The sequence below is a fragment of the Camelus bactrianus genome, chromosome 23 (genome assembly GCF_048773025.1).
Source record: "Camelus bactrianus isolate YW-2024 breed Bactrian camel chromosome 23, ASM4877302v1, whole genome shotgun sequence".
NCBI lineage: Eukaryota > Metazoa > Chordata > Mammalia > Artiodactyla > Camelidae > Camelus > Camelus bactrianus.
Genome location: NC_133561.1, coordinates 3,981,633 through 4,006,045, shown reverse-complemented (window position 1 = coordinate 4,006,045; position 24,413 = coordinate 3,981,633). Strand labels below are relative to the sequence as shown.

Genomic DNA, 24,413 nt, shown 5'->3' with positions numbered 1-24,413 from the left:
AGCACGTTAAAAAATATTTAATGCCAAGAATACGCTGAAGCTCTTGTACTCACTAGTGTGATCCCATATGAGTTTTTAAAAATCACTGCTGCCTTAAGCACAAGAAAACACAGATGGTGAAATTAATTCTAAATACACTTTGATCTTCATAGACCCCTAAGTGGAGAAGGTGGTGAAGGTAAATAAAGGACAGAAGAAGGCGTTAGTGACATGGACTCAGTTATTCACGTGATTCACCGGGTTGAGAAAGAACTTCACCTTTTTTTAAGAAGTGCTTAACTTAAAAATTAGTGTTTTGTATCACTGTGGGAGCCCGTCTATTACCGTCCCTGAAACAGGTGTACACGTACATGTCAGGGAATGAACTCAAGAAATTATTGTGAAACCACTACCCGGAATTCATGGATTTTCAAAGCTCTTTGAACTTTGGTATTTACAAAGTGACCTCAGTTAACTAGCATCATGGTAATGCCCTTAAATCAGAGTCACACTTAACAACTGCTAGTGAAGCAGATTTAAAACCCCAAGGAACACAACGGGAGGTCCTTGTACGAACGTACCGGTGGGCGTATCGGACATGCTGCTACTAACCACTGTCCTCCTCCCCCTGTGGGTTTCCTGTGCTCACGGACAAAGTAAGTTGAAAACAGAGCTGAACCCTCAGTTTGCCTTTTAAAGGTAACTTCATGCTTTATCTACTCTCACGTGTCTCTATATTTCAATAATAGGCTCGTAGGAATTGACTGTATTGTGTCATCTTTACAAACTGTAACCTTAGAGGAAAATTATCTCATACTCTTCCAAGGGAAAAAGGAATTATGCTTTCTCTGGTTTTTGACTTCTACATCAAAAAGACTCTCAACGCTCATTACGAAGTGAATATGCTCACACAACATTAGGAACCTTCTGACTTCAAAATAAATGAAGGGTTCTTATTTTTAATGCAAGGAAAACTTTGGGAGCAATGGGTATCTTTATGATCTTGCACATGGTGATGGTTTCATGGATTCATAGGGCAAAATTCATTAAATCAAACATTTCAAATATATTCAGTTCACTATGTTAATTATACCTTAATACAACTTAAGTCATTAATATCATGATCGATTTAATATTTCAGTAAATAATTTTTAGAGCATTAACCCTAGGACATTGTTCACTAAAGTGTTTTCACGTTTACAGTGAAGTAGTCTATGTTAATTTATCTGAATGCAATTGTTGTAGATTAAATAATTATATTTTAGACATAAGAAACATAATTGTAGAGTCTTTAACTTACTTTTAAATTAAGAACGAATGTATTTCTAGGTATTACTTCTAAAAGCTCTTTTTATAAATATATACAATCTTTAAGATTTTCTTAACGTAAATATGTTCTCTCCTTCTTTTAAACATTTTATAAATCCTTCATTACAATATCTTTTTACTGTCTTACTTTATTCAAAATAAAAAACAAATCTCCTTTCCAAGTTACTGTAAACAAAACCTCTGATATGCTTTAGGATTCCTCGTTGCACCATTTATGAACTGAAGGCAAATCACGATGTTTTATTCCTTAACTTACAAAAAGAATTCACTTTAATAATTTGCTGCATGGTTGGTTTTGTATGTTAAATAAGTCTCTACTGGGGCAACTTCCTTCACTAGCAACAGCAATAACAACAATATAACAAAGATTCCTGTCCAGTGTAAACTCTTCTCCTTCCGTGAGCTCTTTCTAAAAGGAGTCTTTGAGCTAAATGCCTTGTAAGTTTGAGTCGTAGCAATGTTTCTCAACAGAGCGAGGAATCCGCCCTGTAGAAGCACACTTTTGTGTAAATAGAAACATCTTTGTGTATTTAGTGGGCACAGGTTGAATTCTGTCCTCTAAAATTCATATGTTGAAGTCCTAACTCCCAGGACCTCAGAATGTAACTGTACAGGGAGGTATGTTGTTTAAAAAGGTAATTAAGTCAAAATGAGGTTATTAGGGTGGGCTCTGGGTCATTAAATCTAGTGTTGGTCTGAGGGGAGGAGATCAGGACACAGACAGAGAGAGGGAAGCCCGTGTAGAGACACAGGGAGAAGCCAAGAGAGAGGCCAGAGAAGGAACCAAACCTTTTCATACCTCAATCTTGCACCTCTGGCCGCTAGAATTGTGAGAAAATAAATGTTTGTTATTTAAACCGTCCTGTTGATAGCGCTGTGTTACGGCAGCCTTAGTAAATAAACACAATCCTACATTTTTTAAATGTAGAGTAATAATCAAAAATTATTTTCCTGATTTCCACTCAAGTATATTTAAATTCTTACATAGGTACTTTCAGAAGACACTCGTCAGCATTTAGTAATATGTCTTGGGATACTCTGTTGCTAATTTTTTCCTTTAGGAAATATATTTAACATTCAAATTATCTTCACTGTTTCACCGAAAATATAACACACAGCCATAGATACATGTATGACTAAACATAAATGCCTGAATACATATGTATATTCATACGTGCACATGTAGTTGTTCACACAGGTAGCCCACGCAGCATGTGACCCGGCCTGGGAGGAGAGGGCTAGAAAGCGCTGGGATGCTGAGGGGACATCTGTGGAGGACACAGGAAGGAGAGGCGCAAGAAGGGACACAGAGCCACAGACAGTCCTGCCATCTGGCCAGAAGCAAACTTCCTACATCTGGGAGGTTTAGTCGATACAACCACTTTTATCCTCTTCCTCGGTGTTTACATTTTTCTGTGTGATTCTCATCTTGGAAATATTTCCAAAGAACTTAAACATCAGGAACCCCTCACGTACCTCTGTACTCCTAACTACAGGCTGTCCCAATCTCTGCTCACTGATACAGTGCAATAATTAAACTGAGTAGAATAATAAATTCATCGGTGGGATTAGTAAAATGTGTTCCGTATTTATTCATGTAGGATACCGTTTTTTTTTTCTCAAGGGAGAACTTGCGATTTTCCGGAGATAAAACATGGAAACATATACGATGAAAACAAATACAAAGAAACTTTTCCCGTTGACATGGGGAAATATTTCTACTACACCTGTGATCACAAATTTGTGTCTCCTTCACAATCACCCTGGACTCCAATAGCCTGTACAGAGAAAGGATGGTCCCCAACTCCAAAGTGTCTCAGTGAGTAAACACCCCCATCATTATCCAGATGAACCGTTCAGCGTAGTCAGTCAGTGGAGAGGGTGTGCCTGAAGGCACCACAGAGTCTAGACAGTCATGGTGGCAGGTACTGGGGGGACCAGCAAAGATGACATGTGCCATTCGCCTTTATAAGAAGATATTTGTGGAAAGTAATTTTTAGACGTAAAATGTTTCTTATATATGCAAATAATACTTAATGATATTGCATATTAACTTTGACATGCATGGCCTTATTTTTATGAAACCAACTTTTGCCCTTGTTTTCTCTTTCGAAGTACGAAAAATGTAATACTCTTTCAATGCAACATCTATATCAGTCATCTTTTGGGTTTTAGGACAGTGCTTTTTCCCTTGGGTGGAAAATGGTCATTCTGCATCTTCAGGACAAATACACCAGGAGGGTGACTCTGTACAAATTGTCTGTGACACCGGCTACAGTCTTCCAAATAATCAGAGAGGCATCACCTGTACAGAAAGCGGCTGGTCCCTCCCTCCTAAATGCAGTCGTGTCCGTAAGTAAAACACTGTCCTCTGCGATCCCGCATTCTTCTCATCTTACGGAGAAACAACAGTATTAAATATGTGAAGTAATGCTATTTGCTACTGTCCTAATCTTTTTAGTTTCAGGGGTCCAACTGTGTCTAGGTAGACATGCAAATCTTTGGATCGTCATTTAAGAATTACTTTGTCTGCTTGCATAAATTTAATGTAGGTAATGATAGAAAACACTAGCAAAAACACAGTGGAAAACTTTGAAAGACACTTCTATGTCTAAGTAGCACGAAGTTAATGTTTATAGTAAAACTGTGTAAGATCTGCTGACATAACATGATAAGTTAAATTTGTCATAGAGAGATAATGAAAATATCACATTTGCAAAATCATATGGCTTAGCAAACAAGTTTACTTGGCACTTATCTTTTTTTTGGTAAATGCTAAATTTAAAAGATCAGCACAAAAGTATCAATAATTTCCACATCGTTACAACCGCGTAGTTCCAAAATTTAGGCTTACAGTTTGTAATTTAAAATATGGAAAACTGTTTCATATGAACCATATTAGAAATAAGAATATATTGGTGTTGAAGTTGACTTGGAGTTTCTCATATTTTTGCTTAAATGTTACTTAAATGTTACTTCAATGAATAAGAGACTTGGGAACCCTGGGAGTAAGATTCCTAAAGCACAGTCAAAGCCTCTCAGAACAAGCTCTACTCTCGTCCTCAGGACGTCTGCACGCATCACCAAATCATCTAGTCCATATTTACTGTGCACCTTTTACACACCGAGCACTTCCGTAAGTGTTGGAAATCAATCCTCTACAAGAGTCACTGTCTCTTTATTCACAGGCTATAATGTCAAGTGAGAGACCGACAGTAGAAATAACACTAATGGTAAAAAAAAAAAAGAAGAAATTGAGGACTGAAAATTATGAATCATGCACATTATAAAAGATAATATGAAGAACATGACTGGAGGTGGGGGGCATATTTCGTGTAAGGTTGTTTAGGAATCTCCCCCAACCTTAGGGTTGACATCTGGAGAGGAGGAGTCAGATAAATGGCCTTAATGCACCACAAGCCTGTATTCTCTGAAGAAAATCAAGGAGACCATTGTGGCTCATGACGAGGCAAAGTGTTGAGTAAATAATTCAGGAATTTTAGGGCCATGATCAAGATTTTGGATTTTAGTCCATGTTCAATTAGGAACCATAAGCAAAACAGAAAGACAATCTATGGAATGGGAGAAAATACTTGCAAATGATGTGACTGACAACGGTTAAACCTCCAGAATATACAAACAACTCATACAGCTTAACAACAAAAAAACAAGAACCAGATCCAAAAATGGGCAGAGGACCTAAACAAGCAATTCTCTAATGAAGACATACAAATGGCCAACAGGCACCTGAAGAAATGTTCAATATTCCTAATTATTACAGAAATGAAAATCAAAACTACACTGACATATCAAATCACCCCAGTCAGAATGGCCATCATTCAAAAGTCCACAAATGATCAATGCTGGAGAGGCCGTGGAGAAAAGGGACCCCTCCTACACTGCTGCTGGGCATGTAGTTTGGTGCAGCTGCTATGGAAAACACTACGGAGATTCCTCAAAAAACTAAAAATACACTTACCACATGATCCAGCAATCCCACTTCTGGGCATATATCCAGAGAGAACTCTACTTTGAAAAGATACACGCACCCCAACGTTCATAGCAGCACTATTCACAATAGCAAGACGTGGACACAACCTAAATGTCCAACAACAGATGACTGGATAAAGAAGTTGTGGTATATTTATACAATAAAATACTACTCTGCCTTAAAAAATAATAAAATAATGCCATTTGCAGCAACATGGATGGACCTAGAGATTGTCATTCTAAGTGATGTAAGCCAGAAAGAGAAAGAAAAATATGATATTACTCATATGTAGAATCTAAAGAAAGAGTAAAAAGAGGACACTAATGAACCCATCTACAAAACAGAAAGAGACTTGCAGACCTAGTAAACAATTTTTTGGTTACCAGGGGAAAGGGGGTGGGAAGAGATCAACTTTGAGAGTTTCAGCTTTGCAAACGTTAGCCACTATATACAAAAATAAATTAAAAGCAAATTTCTTCTGTATAGCACAGGGACCTATATTCAATATCTTGTAATACCCTTCTATGAAAATGAATCTATGTATGTATATGCATATGCATGACTGCGACATTGAACTGTACACCAGAAGTTGACACACTGTAACTGACTCTACTTGAATTAAAGAATAAAAGATGTCTTCAAAAAAGAAAAAGAAACCTCTGAGAGGTTTTAAGCAGGGAAATGACACAAAGTGAGTGTGAAACAAGATCACTATGGTTACTCTTTAGAAAATGGATCGAGATGTCCAAGAAGAGAGGGGAAGGCCAGTTAGGAGAATATTACCATAATCCAGCTGTGGTATGTTCTAGGGTGGAGTAAAATGGTGAAAAGATGGATTTTCTGTTTTTGTTTATTCGCTATGTAGAAAAATAAAATTGAACTGCTGGTTACAGTTTAAATATTACTGTATGCCAAGTATATGTTTTAATGAGCCGAAAACAAAATAAATCATGAAGGATCTTAGGGAAGTCCTATTAAGCAATATCTATATATGTGTATGTACATATATATGGAGTTAAACAATATGTACTCTTTGTGTCTGACACATTTCACTCAACAAAATTTGTTTTAAAAATTCATAGATGTAACTGAATGTATCAGTAATTCATGTATTTTTTAAAAGAGCATTCCTTTGTTTTAATATTAATATATCACAGTCTGCTTATTCATGCTCCTGTTGGTGTTAATTTCCGTTGTTTTTTCTGCTTGTGAATAAGCCTGCCGTAGACAGTCTTGTTTAAGCCTTTTAGTGGGTGCCGGGGAAATACATTCTAATTTTCTTGAGTGAATATCTGAAGTGAAATTGCTGGATAACAAACTAGCAGCAGGGCTAACTATACAAGACATTGCTACAAAGTTCTTCAATGTCTTTGGACTAGTATTTTGAATGATCACCAGCAATGTATGAGAGTTCTAATTCTTCCACCTCCTCAGTAACATTAAGCGTTGCAAGTCTGTCGGTTTTAGCCATTCTGGTGGCTGTGGAGCAGTGTTTGCTTCTCATTATAATATTGCGCATCCTTGATGAGGGGTCATGTTGAGCACATTTTCATATGGCTTCAGGTCACTTGAACATCTTCTTTTTTCACATAAAGATCTTTATTATTTGATGAAGAAATCTATAGCAAATTAGGATGAATTTCTTTTGGGGAGGGGGCCGTTAACACTTTTATTGTAGTATGATTCCTGTCCAGTAAAGTACACACATTTCAGATGTGCAATATGATGATTTTATTAGATGTATACACCCATGAAACCACTACCATAGTCAAGACAGCTACAATTTTCATCACTCCCCAAGAGGTGCCAATTATGAATTCCTAATTTTACCTTTCCCAGCCATTTACTTCCTTGTAACCATAAGTTTGTTCTGTGAGTCTGTTTCTGTTTTGTAGATAAGTTCATTTGTGTCATTTTTTTTTTTAGATTCCACATATAAGTGATATCATCTGGTATTATCTTTCTCTTTGACTTCTTCATTTAGAATGACGATCTCCACGTCCATCCATGTTGCTGCAAATGGCATTATTTTATACTTTTATGGCTGAGTAGTATTCCATTGTGTGTGTGTGTGTGTACCACATATTCTTTATCCAGTCATCTGTTGATGGACACTTAGGTTGTTTCCATGTCTTGGCTGTTTTAAATAGTGCTGCTGTGAACATGTCTTTTCAAATTATATCTTCTTTCAGATATATACCAAGGAGTGGGATTTCTGGATCATATAGTAAGTGTTTTTAGATTTTTTAAAAACCTCCATACTGTCCTCCATAGTGGCTGCACCAACTTACATTCCCAGCAGTAGTGTACGAGGGTTCCTTTTGCTCCACACCCTCTCCAGCATTTATCATTTGTGGACTTCTGAATGATGGCCATTCTGACTGGTGTGAGGTGATACCCCATTATAGTTTTGATTTGCATTTCTCTTAAAGTATTAGTGATGTTGAGCTTCTTTTCATGTGCTTGTTGGCCATCTGGATGTCTTCTTTGGAGAGATGTCTGTTCAGATCCTATGCCCATCTTTTGATTGGGTTGCTTGTTTTGTTTGTTTTGTTTTGTTTTGATATTGCGGTGTAAGAGCTCCTTGTATATTTTGGAAATTAGTCTCTTGTCAGTTGTATTCTTTGCAAATATTTTCTCCCATTCTGTGGGTTGTCTTTTTGTTGTTGATTGTATCCTTAGCTGTGCAAAAGCTTTTAAGTTTAATTAGATCCCACTTGTTTATTTTTCCTTTTATTTCCATTACTCTAGGCGATGGTTTGAAAAAAAAATATTGCTGCGACTTATGTCAAAGAGTGTTCTATGTTTTCTTCCAGGAGTTTTATAGTATCTGGTCTTACATTTAGGTCTTTAATCCATTTTGACTTTAGTTTTGTATATGGTATTAGCGAATGTTCTAAATTCAGCCCTTTACAGGTAGCTGTCCAGTTTTCCCTGGACCGCTTGTTGAAGAGACTGTCTTCTCTATTGTATATTCTTGCCTCCTTTGTGGTAGATTAATTGACCATATGTGCGTGGGTTTATTTCTGCACTTTCTAACCTGTTCCATTGATCTATGTGTCTGTTTTGGGGCCAGTACCATACTGTTTTCATTACTGCAGCTTTGTAGTACAGACTGAAGTCAGGGAGTGTATTTCCCCCAGATCTAGTCTCCTTTTTCAAGACTGTTTCGGCTATTTGGCATCTTTTGTGTTTCTATACAAATTTTAACTTTTGTTTTGTTCCAGCTCTGTGAAAAATATCATTGGTAATTGGATACCGATTGCATTGAATCTGTACATTGCCTTGGGTAGTATGGCCATTTTAACAATATTGATCCTTGCAATCCAAGAATATGGTATATCTCTCCATCTGTTTATGTCATCTTCAATTTTTCTCATCAGTGTACAGGTCCTTTGCCTCCTTGGGTAGGTTTATTCCCAGGTATTTTATTTTTTCTGGTGAGATCGTAAATGGGATTGTTTCCTTAATTTCCTTTTCTGGAATTGTATTGTTAGTGTATAGAAATGAAACTGATTTCTGTACATTCACTTGGTATCCTACAACTTTACCAAATTCATTGATGAGCTCTAGTCGTTCTTTGATCACTTCTTTAGGGTGTTCTACGTATAGTATCATGTCATCCATGAACAGTGACAGTGTTACTTCTTCTTTTCCTATTTGGATTCTCTTTTTTTTCTCTGATTGCTGTGGCTAGGACTTCCAAAACTATGTTGAATGACAGTGGCGAGAGTAGGCATCCTTGTCTTGTTCCTGATCTTAGAGGAAATGCTTTCAGCTTTTCACCATTAAGTATGATGTTAGCTGTGGGTTTGTCATATATGGCCTTTATTATGTTGAGGTATGGTCCGTCTATGCCCACTTCCCAGAGAATTCTTATCATATATTTGAATTTCATCAAAAGCTTTTTCTGCATCTATTAAGATGATCATATGGTTTTTATTCTTCAGTTTGTTACTGTGCTGTATCACATTGATAGATTTGTGGATACTGAACAATCCTTCATCTCTGGAATAAATCCCACTTGATCATGGTGTATGATCCTTTCGATGCATTGTTGGAGTCGATTTGCTAGTTTTGTTGAGGATTTTTGCAGCTATAGTCATAAGATATTGGCCTGTGATTTTCATTTTTTGTGATATCCTTGTCTGCCTTTGGTATCTACGGTGGCTTCATAAAAGGAGTTCAGAAGTGTTCCTTTCTCTGCAATTTTGTCTAGTAGTTTCACAAGGATAGGTCTTAACGCTTCACTAAATGTTTGGGACAATTCACCTCTGAAGCCATCTGGTCCTGGACTTTGGTTTGTTGGGAGTTTTATAATAACTGAGTCAATCTCAGTACTGGTAACTGGTCTGTTCATATTTTCTATTTCTTCCTGAGTCAGTCTTGGCAAACTGTGCCTTTCTAAGAAATTGTCCATGTCTTCTACACTGTCCTTTCGGTTGGCATATGGTGGCTCATAGCAGCCTCATGATCCCCTGTATTTCTGTGGTGGTGGCTGTAACTTCTTTTTTCTTTCTGACTTTATTAATTTGGGCCCTCTCTCTTTTTTTCTTGATGGGTATGACTAATGATTTATCAATTTTGTTTATCTTTTCAAAGAACTAGCTTTTAGTTTCATTGATCTTTTCTATTTTTTTTTTTTTTTTTAGTCTCTATTTCATCTATTTCTGCTCTGATCCTTATGATTTCCATTCTTCTACTAACTTTGGCTGTGTTTATTCTTCTTTTCGTAGCTGCTTTAAGAGTAATACTAGGTTGTTTACTTGAGATGTTTCTTGTTTCCCCAGGTAGGTTTCTATTGCTATAAACTTCAGTCTTAGAACTAATTTTGCAGCATCCCAGAGGTTTTGGATCCTTGTCTTTTCATTTATCTCAGTGTATTTTTTGATTTCCTCTTTGATGTCTGCAGTGATCCACCGGTTGTTTGGTAGTATACTGCTTCGTCTGCATGTGTTTGCAGTGTTGCCAGTTGTTTTCTTGCAGTTGATTTCTGACCTCGTAGCATTGTGGTTGGAAAAGATGCTTGGTACAATTTCAGTATTCTTAAATTTACTGTGTCTTGCTTTGTGGGCCAACATGTGATCAGTTCTGGAGAATGTTCCATGTGCACTTGAGAAGAATGGGTATTCTCTTGCTTTTGGATGGAATGCTCTGTAGATATCAATTAAGTCCATCTGGCCTCATGTGTCATTTGGTCCTGTATTTCTTTATTGATTTTCTGTCTGAATGATCTGTCTATTGATGTAAGTGGGGTGTTACGTTCCCCCACTATTATTGTGTTGCTGTCCATTTCTCCTTTTATATCTGTTAATAATTGCCTTATATATTGAGGTGCTCCCATGTTGGGTGCATATATATTTACAATTGTTGTATCTTCTCCTTGGACTGATCCTTTGAGCATTATGTAGTGTTCTTTGTCTCTTGTAACAGTCTTTATTTTAAAATCTATTTTGTCTGATATACATATTGCCACTGCAGATTTCTTTTGGTTTCCATTTGCATACAGTATTATTTCCATCCCCTCAATTTCAGCCTGCATGTGTCTCTAGCTCTGAGGTCCATCTCTTTTAGACAGCCCTGTTTCTGTATCCATTCCACGTCTTTTGATTGGAACATTTAATCCATTTAAATAACCACCTATTCTGGAGAAACAGTGAGATTTGTTTTGCCTAAATGTCTCTAGAAACAAAGTCAAAAATGCCTCTTCACGGTTATTTTCAATAAGTATGCAGACTTCAGTGTTTTAATTGATTTTTTTTCCTTTGCGGTAGTGTAGTTTTAATGGTGAATCTGATTTAATTTCATGAATGTTTTTTTCAAGAACTTCCTAGGTAGCTTGTCTGCATTGCATTGGCCGCAGTAGTGCTCCCATTCCTGTAACCAAAAGCCAGGGAATTTAAGTTGTTTTTTTGACTGCTGTGGTCTTTCCATTGAACAGAGCCTCTGAAAGTCTTTGGGGCAAAAACACAAACATTAGATGAGGGAGTCTCACTCCTTATCTAAGTAACCACTTCACAAGGCTGTGAGAAGAGGCTCTAATCTGAGGTCCATTGACTTGTGCATAAGAGTGGTTCAGTTCCACTTAAGTACCTGCCCTTCTCCTCTATTTTATAAATGCTTGCTTTTCTTTTCATGGAAAGATATGTACTTTTTTCTATTTACATAATAATTTTACTTGTTCTTTTTTAGTTTTATGAAACTAAAGATTTTTGGTTTCGTTTTCTTAGAATTTATGCTTTTCTAGTGTAAAAGTTCACTGATCTTATCTTTTATAACCATCTGTTTATGATGGTTTATGGTTTCTCCTTTAAAACAAAACTGTTCTTCTATTAGGTGTTGAATTCCCTCACCTTCAGGTATGAGCGCTGATTCCACTCAATCCACCAAACCACTAAGATAACACATACAAATGTAATGGTTACTTTTTTGGAATTCTTTTAAACTCTGTTGCCTTATTTAACCCTCACAACAAACTCATTGAAGCACTGTCCACATTTGCAGAGAAGGCAACACTGTCAAAGGGTCTGTGTCCGATGGGTCAGGGCTAGGCAAGGTAGCCGGCAGGTTCACATCCTGAGTCTTCTGTGTGTCTCTTTTCTCATCTATAACCTGGAAGTCGTGCCAATGACAGCTGCGCAGGGTGCTCAAATGAGAGAGAGCTTCAGTCAGAGGTCTTGACTCTGTGTCCCGGATAAATGTTCTCCAAATTTTTAATGAGGAAATAAAAGGGTAAAAATACTTCTGCATGGTTTTAGTCCGAGCAATTGACAACTGGGATTCCCATCCAGGTCTTGTGGTTTGAAATGCCATGCACTTTCCCTTATACTGTTATAGGCACGGGGCATGATTCTTTCCTAAAGACGTCTGTCAGGAGGATGAGGGGGAAATTCGAAGAACAAGAAGAAGCTCCATCAAACAGCCCCTAAGTGTCTGGGATGCTCTGAGGAGACCAGTGCTTGTCAGACTTAAGAGTGCGTCAGAACCACCTGGAGGGCTGGCTAACCTGCTTTTGGGGCTCCACCCCCAGACTTTCTCATGCCTTAGGCGTAGACTAGGGCTACAGTTTGCATTTCTAAGAAGTTCCCAGGTGATGCCTGAGCTACTGGGTCCAGGGCCCGCCTTTGGAAAACCAGTGTAGTGGAAAAGAAATATTAGAACATCCCTTGAGTGAAACACCTCCCCCAACCTTGGTGAAGGAGCACGTCACAGCGACAAGCAGCGTGTGTCTGAGATCAGGGCAGCCACTTGCATCAGACGTGTCTGCGCTGCTTGTTAATTAAGGGAGATTTCTACTCACCACTGCAGAATTACTAACGTGAACTTCTGGGGACAAGTACAGAAAACTGCATGTTAAACAGGTTTTATGTACAAAGATAACAGCTCAAGAACCACAGAACTTTACTAGGTAAAGTGTTATATTTGCCAAAGAGAGAGAGAAATTCACTATTAGTATAAAAGTGAATCTACAAGGTTCACGTACCTAGGCCTAAAAAGGAATGAAGGTCAGGAGACTGTCAGTGGGGATATATTTTGTGGAGCAGGGTTATTGGGTAAACTATCCAAGGAAAAATTTTAAATGAAATTTGGGGTTTCTTTTAATCTTCTAAACATTTTGTTAATTGGACAGTATTGGTGTGTTAGAATCTCCATATGACGGCTGCAATGTATGGGGTTGGTTGGTTTGTGTTTGAACAGAATAACTTGGGTCTTTTTGAGGACATTCAGTTAAAATCGCCACCCGCCCTACTGAATGGGGTTGAGCTCCGTGGCGTTTGCTCCCTGACTGCAGCTGAAACCAGCCATTCGAGGGCCCCGCTGCAGCATCCCTCGTGGGGAGGGCTCAGGGCAGGGTCTGGGGTCTTTGCTTCTCACAAACCCCTCGAGTGAGCTCTGCAGCCTGGGCTGGGAACAACTCAGGTAGATGCTCTTTGTTTCACAGGCTCCTTGATGGCAGTTCTGGAAATAGAAGCTCCTGCTACAGACGAGTACGGGCTGTACCGTGAGCTTCTTGCGCTTCTTTAAGGAAATAATCCACCCGTCTTCTGTCTCCATGAGTTTGATGCTGTTTTGATGTGACTGAAAGACTTGGCTGAGCTTGCCCTGGCTCTTCCCAGGCTCCTTCACAGCCAGGTTTCTGGAAGTTGTGTTCATTGCACGTATGGCCACAAGGTGGCGGCCAGCTCCATCTGACAACAAGCAGCTTCAGCTCACTGCTTACACCTGTCACTTTCTGATCTGTCAGTAGTCAAAGTGTGTCGCTTTTCTGTAAACTAAGGCTACTAGATGGAAATGCAAGAGATCATCTTGTACATTGATTGCCAACCTTTTTAAAATTTTCACCCAAAGGAAGGAGATGCAGCCGCCATTCTTTAATGTAATTCTGACTCTGGTGTCTTTCAGAATGTAGGTAAGAGAGTAACACTGTTATTGCAGACGCGTGGCAACGCCTCTGTTCAAAAATTTAACAGTGATGCGTATCCAAGAATGACATCCCATTTGTTGAAGTGTTACTCAAAATGATTGTTATGTTAGAGATTTTTTTTCTTTCTATGCAGATGTTTCCTGTGTGAATCCACCCAGTGTGGAAAATGCTGCTCTACAAAACCCGAAGCCTAGATATCAGTCTGGTGACAGAGTACGTTATGAATGCCTCAAACCTTATGACCTTTTTGGGGACGTAGAAGTGACATGTTTAAATGGAACTTGGACAAAACCACCTCAGTGCAAAGGTAGAGTATCTTACCTACTCTCCCAATATTAAAGAATTTATCAGGGACAAATAATGTTAATATAAATATATAAGGAAGTAGTTCTTATGGAACAATTTTTAAGTGCAAATGAAACAGTGGCGGTTAAAGTCCAGTTTTTTTGTCAACTGAATAAGTAATCTGACATATTTATTTTGTGAAAGATGTGACCAGGTTTGAACAGTTGGAATCATGGAAAACTTCCTGTCTTAAGTATTAAGATCCTGAAGAATAAATGGGTTAAAGATACCAGAAGTACCTCTGACACCCCAACATATTCCAGTTTGACACGAAATTCCACTGTGAGACATGGGATAGGGACCTGGGGCCTTGCGAAGGACGTGATTTAATTTGGGCATCTTCAGCATATGGATTGTATGTAAAGGCATGTTACTGGCTGAGCTTACTCAAGGACTTAGTGTGCACATTAAATAAAGAGTCTGGGAACTTGGTCCTGGGACCCGTGAGTGTTTAGAGTTCAGGAAGTAAGGGAAGCCAAGAAAATAACAGATCAGCCGCTTGTGGTTTTCAAAGGAACTAACTTTTGCCTGGTATGTAGTGTTTCTAATTTTTCACTTGCCCCCACGTATGTTTTCATGTTTGAAATGAATTTCTTGTCGACAGCATATAGTTGGGTCTTGTTTACGTGTCCACCCTGACATTTTCAGCTTTTAGCTGCTGTATTTCGACCATTTAATTTAAAGTAACTATTAGCATATTAGGGACCATGGCAGCCAAAAATTTTAGTGTTTGTTTTGTGTGTGTTTTTGTTTCTCATCCCCGTTTCCTTTCTTGTCCTTCCTGTGGATTTTTCAACATGATGAAGTAGTTTAATTTTGATATTCTGCGTTACTTCTGAGCATATCTCTTTGCATTGTTTTCTTAAGTCATTGTTCTAGGTTTTAACACATACATTCAGGCTTATCACACCCTACCTGTATAGACATTTTACCACTTCAAGTGGAATGTGGAAATCTTACTTCCATTAGGCCCATTTAATCTCCTCACGTTTGTAACATAAATATTTTAAGTGGTCCCTCCACATACATTGAGCACCTTATGAAATGATACAATTTTGCACAAACGTAATTTAGCAAACTCATTAGAGAAAAGATAGTCTTATATTTACCCCTATTTTTAAAGTCCATTGCACTGTTTGTTTACTAAATTCTCAATCCCTTTTCTGTTATATTTTCCTTTCTATTTGAAGATTTCCTTTAGCAATTCTTTAAGTAGAGGTCTGCGGGAGACAAATTCTCTGTTTTCCTGTGTTTGGGAATGTCTTTATTTCTCCCTTTTATCCTAAAGGATAGCATCACTGGATACAGAATTTGGGGTTGACAGCTCTTTTCTTCCAGCCTTGGGGAAATGCTGTGACTTCTGTTTGGCTCTGTGGCCATGGATGAGAACCCTGCTGGTGTTTGAACCATTTTCCCATATAGGTATTGCATAGTATCTATCTAGCTGCTTTTGAGATTTTTTTCTTCTTCTTTAGTTTCCAGCAGTTTGATCTGGTATGTCTTATGTATTTTGATGAAAGTTTCTTTGCATTTATTCTCTTTGGAATTCACTCAGATATTTCAGTATGTAGATTTATGCCTTATGCCCTATGTGGGAAATTTTTAACCATAGTTTTAAAGTTTTTTTGATCTCCAACCCCTTTCTTTTCAATCTTTTGCTGTCTTCCCAGAGGTCCACGAAGCTCTGTCCATTGTTTTCAGTCTATTTTCAAAATTAGTTTATATTCAAGTTAATTTATCCTTCTGTCAGCTGCAGTATATTGTAGAGTTCAACCAGTTTGTTTTTTTTTAAAAAAAAAAAATCTCTTACTCTATTTTTTAGTTCTATAAATTCAGTAGGATTTTTAAAAACTGTTGTCCAGTAATTTCAATATTTGTGTCATTGCAGTGTTGTCTTCTGTCGATTCTCCTTTTTGTTTTGAGGCTTTTCTGGTCCTTGCTATGTTGAGTGATTTTCAGTTGTATCCTGAGCGTTTGGAGTATTGCCTTTTGAGACTAAGGACTTTATTGAAATTTTTTATTTATCAGGCCTCCATTACGGCCATGCAGGGTGCAAGTCTGGCCTTCCCACTTGGCCTCCACTGACAGCAGGAGAACGGAGAGAGGCGTCTTGTTCCCTCAGCCTGTGGGTGGAAGTCCAGGCTCCTTACTTGGCCTCTGCAGATCAAGGCAGGGAGAGGGCTGTCAGCTTCCTTCTACGGTATATTTCTGTAGTGAGTCAGGATTGGTAAAAGTGTTTCTGTCTTGCTAGGTGGCTTCACCTAAAGACAAAGATGTGAGCACTACTTGAGCAGTTTTTTTCGTCTGACTGGGTAATATTCCTGGGTTGCAGTCTCAGTGCCCAGTCCAGGACACACAGGGGGCGAAGTGAAAACACAGTGTCCTTCCTTGAATCCCAAGGTCGCCAACCAGACTGACTTCTCTCCATCCTCCACAGTCTCCTCTGTTGGTGTTCATCATATGTTCGGGGTGTTTACTTAGCAGAAGGAATACTTAGCAGAAGCAATGAGCAGAATGTTTCCACCTCACCTTGTCCAGAAAAAGAAGGCAGCATTCCCTTTCCCACTATTCACGTTTGTAATTCTTGACTTTTATTAAAGGAGCTGATGTTTCTTTTGTAATAAAAATGAAAATCATTAAAAATGACTGGGGCTTCAGTAGGCACTGCTGTACGTTCTATACAAGGACACAGAACTTTTTGTTTATCTTACGTACTCATCTGCACAGCGTATATTCACTAAGAAAACATTTTTTAATACTGGAATAATACAAAGAAGACATATTTGTTAATGTATTATGTGTGCTTTCATGTGGGGTGAAAGGACTGGCTGTAAAATAGGCCTCAGTGTAGTGATGAAAATTTCTTCAGTAACTTTCATGTTATTAGATATCGCAAGCTTTAATGCTGCACACTATGCTGCTTTCTTTATTTTGAACTGTGGAGGGTTTTCTTTGGTCCTTCAATAAATCTAACAACATGTTCCTTAGACTCTCAAGGAAAATGTGGGCCTCCTCCACCTATAGACAACGGAGACATTACCTCGTTCCCGTTGCCAGTGTACCCTCCGGGCTCGACCGTTGAGTACCAGTGCCAATCCTACTATGAACTGGACGGAAACAGGAATGTAATATGTAGGAATGGAGAGTGGTCAGAACCTCCCAAATGCTTAGGTGAGTATTTTAATCTTCTCGTGGATCCTGGGAAAAGAGTGCAATGAACATGATGTTTAGCTGTTTCTAGTAGAGTTTCCAAGGACTAACAAATTGCCATTCTGTAGGCTGACTAACGGATATTAGTATGCGCAGAAATAAAGTTTGAAAATTTTTGTTTCAAGCAACAATAGCAACAAAAGATTCCTTAAGGAAAGCTCTTCATATGATCACTGACATGATGATTAAGTATAGCATTTAATTTTTACAGTAAACAGTACATTATTTATACATCATTAACTGTTTGAATTGATGGAATCTACATAAAGGATTTTCAGTGAGTTGGTTTGGAAAAGATTTAGAGGATGAAGTCCTGGCCCAGTTAGAACATTGTATTTGAAAGTCTGAAATTCTATGGAAAACATTTGTATACTATTTAATGTCTTATGTTTTTTTTTAAACTTCAGAGGCATGTGTAATTTCAGAAGAAATTATGAAAACACATAATATAGAATTAAGATGGAGACATGATAAAAAACTTTATTCTAAAACCAACGAGAGTGTTGAATTTCAGTGTAAACATGGATATCGTAGAGTGACACCTGCCCATACATTTCGAGCAACCTGTCGGGAAGGACAAATGGCGTATCCTACTTGTGGATAAAACAACAGTTAAAATGCAGCCATAAAACTGAAATATGCAGATGTATTCAGAATTGTTCATTGTTGAACCAATTCTTCTCAGTTGATCAAGTATTGTTTAACTCCTTTTATTCATAAATCAGAATTTGTGAGAAATCAGGTGGAATCACTCCAGTGCTCCTTCCATCCATCATTCTCCCAACTTTCTTAAAGTTTTCTGAGACTCTATTTCAGAGGAAATGGAAAAAAAAAATGCTTGTCTGAATCTGTGAAACAACATCACAAACACGTAAAAAGCACTGTGTCATACCTATGCTAGTAATAAGATCTAGTAGTTATTACTTTTGCTTCTCTATTAATAGAAAAGTATAGTAAAAAGGATGAAATGCATGTTCTTCTACAAGATGTCTATCTAGCACATATAATAAACCAAACAAGTCATAAAGAGGAATTAGAATCTAATTGTGTGTATAACTATCATTATCTTGACATAAAAAGTAGTTTAAAAATCCAATATCAAGTATAAACACACACACACATACACACACACAAACACACACTATGCTTTGGTGGTGAATAAAGGTTTTTATAGAACAAAGATTGGCAAGAAGCACAACAAAATATTTTTTAAAACTATAAAATTTAGAGATAGTAGGGGAAAGATTTGGTGTTTAACTGCTTTATCCTGAAGTGTATTCTGAACTTGTAATCTTTAAAGTATATCACCTTTGAACCCAATAATTATTTTAAAATAAGAATATATATGATGCAGACAATACATGCTGAGAATTATAGACACCTCTTTAGTAATGATCTCCAGATCTAATAACATTTTCATGATTTTGCTCATACAGAGAGTTTGGGAAACATTCAATCACAAGTATTTGAAATATGATACTTCTGTTTTTAATTTCAAACAGTGTAGGTAAAAATCTGTTGACTAGAAGAAACATTTTAAATTTTCACAAAAACATGAACACTTGAAGATCAAAATAAAGAGATAAATAATTGAAGTAAAAATATTTTAAGGTAATAACCTTGTTGCTGTGTTGTTTAAACACCCACCACCATACAGTGCTACAAAATTTTTTTCTTGTGATTAGGCCTTTTAAGATCTACTCCCCAAGCAACTTTCAAATATACAGTACAGTATTTTAACTAGAGTTACCTGCTGTACATTTCATCTCAGTGACTTTCTTTTTTTAGCTGGAAATTTATACTTTTTAACCCTCTTCACGCATTTTGCCCAAGGCCCCATTCCACCTTCAGACTCCAGCAACCACTCATCAATACCTGGTACCCATGAGCTCAGTTTTTCCATTGGTTTATTTGTTTTATTTGTTTTTGTTTTTAGATTCCACATGTAAGTAAAATCATATGGCATTTGTCTTTCTCTGACTTATTTCACTTAGGGTAACGCCCTCATTTTTTCACAGATGCAAGATTTCATTCTTTTTAAGGCTGAATAGTATTCCATTGAATATATATATCACATTCTCTTTATCCATTCAGCTATCCACGAATACTTAGGTGGTTTTCATATCTTTGTTATTGTAAATGTTGCAGTCAACGTGGGAGTCCATGTATCTTTTCAAATTAGTATTTTCATTCGCTTTGCATAAATACTCAGAAGTAGAATTACTGGATCACGTGGTAGTTGTATTTTTAATTTTTCAAAACTTCATACTATTTACCATGGTGGTTGAACCAATTTGCATTCCACCAACAGTGCATAAGTGCTCCCTTTTCTCCATATCCTTGCCAGCACTTATTAACTTTGTCTTTTCAGTAACAGCCATTCTGGTAGGTGTAAGGTGATATCTTGTAGTTTTTGATCTCTTCATCTGGCTCTTGATTTGTAGCCTTTAACGTTCTTTGTAATAAGGTGTAAATCTAGTGAGTAAATGGTTTTTTCTTGAGTTTCGTGAGCTATTTTATTCAATTAATTAAAGCCAAGGAGAGGGGGATGGGAACCTCTGACTTACAGCTGGTTGGTCAGAAGTACATGTAACAACCTGGACTTTGATTGGCTTCCTGAGTTGGAGGGGGTTGTTGGAACCTCCAGTTTGTAGCTGGTTGGTCAGAAGCACCGGCAACAACCTGGGCGTGTAACTGGTGTCTGAAGAGAAGGGTGCTCTTGGTGGACTGAGCCCTTTACCCTTGGAATCTGCTTTTATCTCTGGGTAAACAGTATCAGAATTAAGTTGATTTCTTGGGTACCCTCCTGGTGTCTGGGAATCATACACTGGTGTTGGGAAGCCTTCACACAGGCACACAAGCACACTGGAACTGGGTCCAGGAGCTCTTTTAGTGGCGTCCTTGTCTCTGCTGATGACATAGGAAAAGCTTTCAACTTTTCGTTGTTAAATATGATGTGAGCTGTGCTGTTGCCGTATGTGGCAATTACTGTGCAGAGGTATGTTCCCTCTGTATCCACTTTATTGAAAGCTTTAATGTAAATGGGTCTTAAATTTTGTTAAATGCTTTTTCTACGCCTATTGAGATGATCATGTGATTTTTACCCTTCATTTTGTTAACGTGATGTATCACACTGATTGATTTGTGAATGTGGAACAACTTCTGCATCACTAGAATAAATCCTACTTGATCATGGTGTATGATCCTTCTAATGTACTGTTGAATTCAGTTTGCTACTATTTTTTTGAGGATTTTTGCACCTGTGTTCATCAGGGATATTGGCCTGTAATTTTCTTTTCTTGTGGTTTCCTTATCTGGTTTTAGTATCAGGGTAATGTTGGACTCATAAAATGAGTCTGGAAGAGTTTCTTCCTGTGACATTGTGATTTATAAAAATATGTATCTATATTGTCATTCAGATGACCAAAATATATTTCTTATACACATTTAGTCTTCCTCCAAGGTTCCTGGCTCACAGTTCTAAAAACTCTGTGAATTTATTAAGTGCTGAGAGTGATAAATGTATATATGTGCTATTTAATAAGGTGACTTTGGGAAAGCACCTAAGGATAGGGGCTGGTTGCCAGTGGGGACAAGCATGTGATTAAAGGACTGGAACATGCAGTCTCTCCTAAACCCCAGGTACGATGGCATTTGACTAAAGTAATTAAGAAGTAGAAGAGGTGTGGAGTCCTATTTTACATATATCGAGTTTGTAAAGGTGAGAGTGGGGGAAAAAAGCAAGATTGTTTTATAATTGCCCCAATATTTCAGAATGCCAAGTACAAATAAAATTCATTAAAAATTTTTTTGGTCTGTAAGCATCCATCTATGGTAAAAAATCTCAGTGAAGAGGTTATAAATGTAATATTCTTCAACATTAAAAAGTCATCCAAATTGGAAAAGATGAAGTAAAACTGTCACTATTTGCAGATGACATGATATTATATATAGATAACCCTAAACTCTATTAAAAGACTGTTAGAACTAATAAACAAATTCAGTAAACTAACAGATTATAAAGTCAATACATAAAAATCTGTTTTGTTTCTTTACACTAAGAATGCACTATCAGAAAGAGAAATTTAAAAAACAATTTCAATTACAATTGCATCAAAAAGAAGAAAATACCTCAGAATAAATTTAAACAGGGAGATGAAAGATCTATACATTGAAAACGACAAGACATTAATAAATGAAACTGAAGAAGACGCAAATAACTAGAAAGATATTCAGGACCCATGTATTGGAAGAATTAATACTGTTAAAATGTCTATGCTACTCAAAGGAATCTACAGATTCAATGCAATCCCTATCAAACATCCAATGGTATTTTTCACAGAAATATAAACAATTCTAAAATAATTCTAAAATCGACATGAAACCAAAAAAGACTTCGAATAGCCAAAGCAGTCTAGAGAAAGAAGAATAAAGCTGAAGGCATCACACACCTATATTACAAAGCTATAGTAATTATAATAGTGTGGCATTGGCATAAAAGCAGACACACATAGATCAATGGATCAGGACAATGAGCCCAGAAATAAACTAACACCTATATGATCAATTAATTTATGACAAAGAAGCCAAAAATTTAAAATGGGAAAACAACAGTCTCTTCAACAAATGGTGTTCGGTAAACTGGAGAGCCATATGAAAAGAAGTAAACTGATCCAATATTTTACACAATACACAAAAATTAACTAAAAATATATTAAAGACTCAAAAAGTTTACTGAAATTGTAAAACTCCAAGAAGAAAACACAGGCATAAGCTCCTTGACATCTTGGCAATGATTTTTTTGGGCCTGACAGTGAAAGCAAAAGTACAAAAACAAAAATAAACAAGTCAAAGTAAATCAAATTAAAAAGCTTCTACATGGCAAAGGAAAACATTGACAAAACAAAAGGGCAACCTACTGATAGGAGAAAATATTTGCAAACAATATGGCTGATAAGGGGTTAATATCCAAAACATATAAACAGTTTATACAACTCAATACCAAAAAAAACTTAGGCAATCCAATGAAGGAATGGTCAGAAAACCCAAACAGATATTTTTCCAAAGAATATATATGGATGGCCAACAGGCACATGTGAACACTGCTCTACATCGCTAATCATCACAATGAAATAACTTGTCAAAATGGGTATCATCAAAAAGTACAAATAACAAATGTTGGCGGGAATGTGGAGAAAAAGGAACCCTAGTACACTGTAAATTGGTGCAGCCACTATGGAAAACAGTATGGAGGTTCCTCAAAAAACTAAAAATAGACTTACCATATGATCCAGCTATTTCACTTGAGGGTGCATATCCAAAGAAAATGAAAATACTAATTCAAAAGATATATGCATCCCAGTGTTCATAGAAGCACTGTGTACAATAGCCAAGATATGGAAGCACTCTAAGTCTCCATCAAGACAGATCAATGGATAAAGAAGATGTGGTATAAACACACAATGGAATACTATTCAGTCATAAAAAGGAATTAAATTCTGTCATTTGCAGCAACATGGATGGACCTAGAGGGTATTATGTTTAGTGAAATAAGTCAGACAATTACTCCATGTTATCACTTACATGTAGAATTAAAAAAATAAGACGAATGCATATAATGAAACAGAAACATACTCACAGATATAGAGAATAAACTAGTGGTTAACAGAGGGGAGAGAGGAGGGAAGAGGGGCAACATAGGGGTATGGGGCTAAGAAACACAAACTGCTTTGTAAAAGTAAATGAGCAAGAAGAATATAGGGCACAGCACAGGGAAATACAGCCAATATTTTGTAATAACTTTAAATGGAGTATAATCAGTGAAATATTGAAAATATCTATGAAAATACTGAATCACTATGCTGTACACCTGAAACTAATATAAGATTATAAATCAACTGTAATTCAATAAAAAAAATAAAAATAAAAGTACTCAGACAAAAAACCCCACAAAAACCAAAAAATAAAATGGGAATACAGCATGTCCCATCTATTTCAGAGCCAGCTATGAGGTTTAAATACGAACACTGTGAAAGCACTTTATAAAGGAGCAAACCACTATTTGGGTTTAAGTTATCTACAGTAATAACTAAAGATAAGTATATTTACCTTACAGAAAAAGTGTATTCCAAGAAAGTTCTCTTTTGAGGTTGCTTTATGTTTATGTAGGGAAATTGCCACCAAGTACTAGAGTGATTTTCTATTTTTTCAGTCTCTGCTACTGTGGCCCTTATAGTCACTGTGAAGCCACACTGGGCCTGTCTCTAGATGCTCATCAGAGGGCTTGGACAAATAAAATAAAAAGAATAATGTGTCTGCCTCTCCGATCCTCCTCCGATTCACCCCTTTTCTTTTCAATAATCAGCTACCAACTACCCAGCTCTGCACTGAACAGCTTCTTTCCCAGTTTGCCTGAAGCTGAACCAGAGGTGAGGCTTTCAGATGAGTCTCTTTAGAAGCAGCAACACCAACCACCAGACAACTTGAGTCGATCAACTAGGGAAACATTAGGGCTTCTAAAGTCGTGTTTGGATTATTCTAAGATTCAGTGCCAAATTTAAAGTCACTCAAAATGTATTTTTGAATAAGGAACAAGTAGCATTTCTAAAACTTTTCATAGTGTTACAGTAAATGTTATGTACTGTTAGACTGAGTAATGGGTAACGTGAGAAGAATTTCCTACTAATTTCTAGGAACCAGAGACAATTCTTTTTAGATCCTCCCCTTTCTTTTGCACATTCCTCAGTCGGTCAAGTCTGCAGAATCTTTTTGGGGGGATCATTCCCTTATTTCCTCTTAAATTATTTCTACTTGAGGCACACTTCCTGCTCTTCCTCTTTGGAAGTGGCCTTAATAAGGCTGAAGCCACAGGGTCAGGGTGTGTGGAGGAGGGGAGGAAGGTTCGGGGGGGAGCGTGTGCTCCACTCACTCTTCATCTTTCAACTTCATGTGCATTGATCTTAAGTCTGTGACTTGGAAAACTCCCTGAACAATTTAAATTTGGCCTCTGCAACCATACATATAAAGAGAAAATAAGAATTATATTCCAAGAGTAGAGGCTATACAAAGATGGACACACCCCTTTTGTTCTGCTTTTTCCCAAATTCTTAGGTAAGGAAGTAATCTCGGTGCTTG

The 24,413-nt window shown here is 37.2% G+C and overlaps 1 protein-coding gene across 2 annotated transcripts; it reads left to right on the top strand.

Annotated features, from left to right (window-relative positions):
* The first annotated feature begins 474 nt into the window (after positions 1 to 474).
* Positions 475 to 24,170, top strand: LOC141573276 (complement factor H-related protein 1-like). Of its 2 annotated transcripts, none has more exons than XM_074351595.1 (6): positions 475 to 635; positions 2,933 to 3,127; positions 3,484 to 3,660; positions 13,858 to 14,031; positions 17,058 to 17,240; positions 17,687 to 20,479. In XM_074351595.1, exons 1-6 carry the CDS (start codon positions 578 to 580, stop codon positions 17,881 to 17,883), a joined length of 984 nt encoding a protein of 327 aa, XP_074207696.1. In that variant the 5' UTR covers positions 475 to 577; the 3' UTR covers positions 17,884 to 20,479. The 2 variants fall into 2 exon arrangements, with proteins under 2 accessions (XP_074207696.1, XP_074207697.1); XM_074351596.1 differs by lacking the exon at positions 17,687 to 20,479 and adding an exon at positions 23,644 to 24,170 and having other exon boundaries at positions 477 to 635.
* Positions 24,171 to 24,413: the final 243 nt, after the last annotated feature.

What these genes read in the sequence shown, in the direction of transcription:
- LOC141573276 (XM_074351595.1), top strand. Translation starts at nt 578, where the DNA reads ATGCTGCTACTAACCACTGTCCTCCTCCCCCTGTGGGTTTCCTGTGCT. An exon ending in CCCAACTCCAAAGTGTCTCA is followed by an intron (nt 3,128 to 3,483) that starts GTGAGTAAACAC and finishes TTTGGGTTTTAG; the next exon opens with GACAGTGCTTTTTCCCTTGG. An exon ending in AGAACCTCCCAAATGCTTAG is followed by an intron (nt 17,241 to 17,686) that starts GTGAGTATTTTA and finishes TTTAAACTTCAG; the next exon opens with AGGCATGTGTAATTTCAGAA.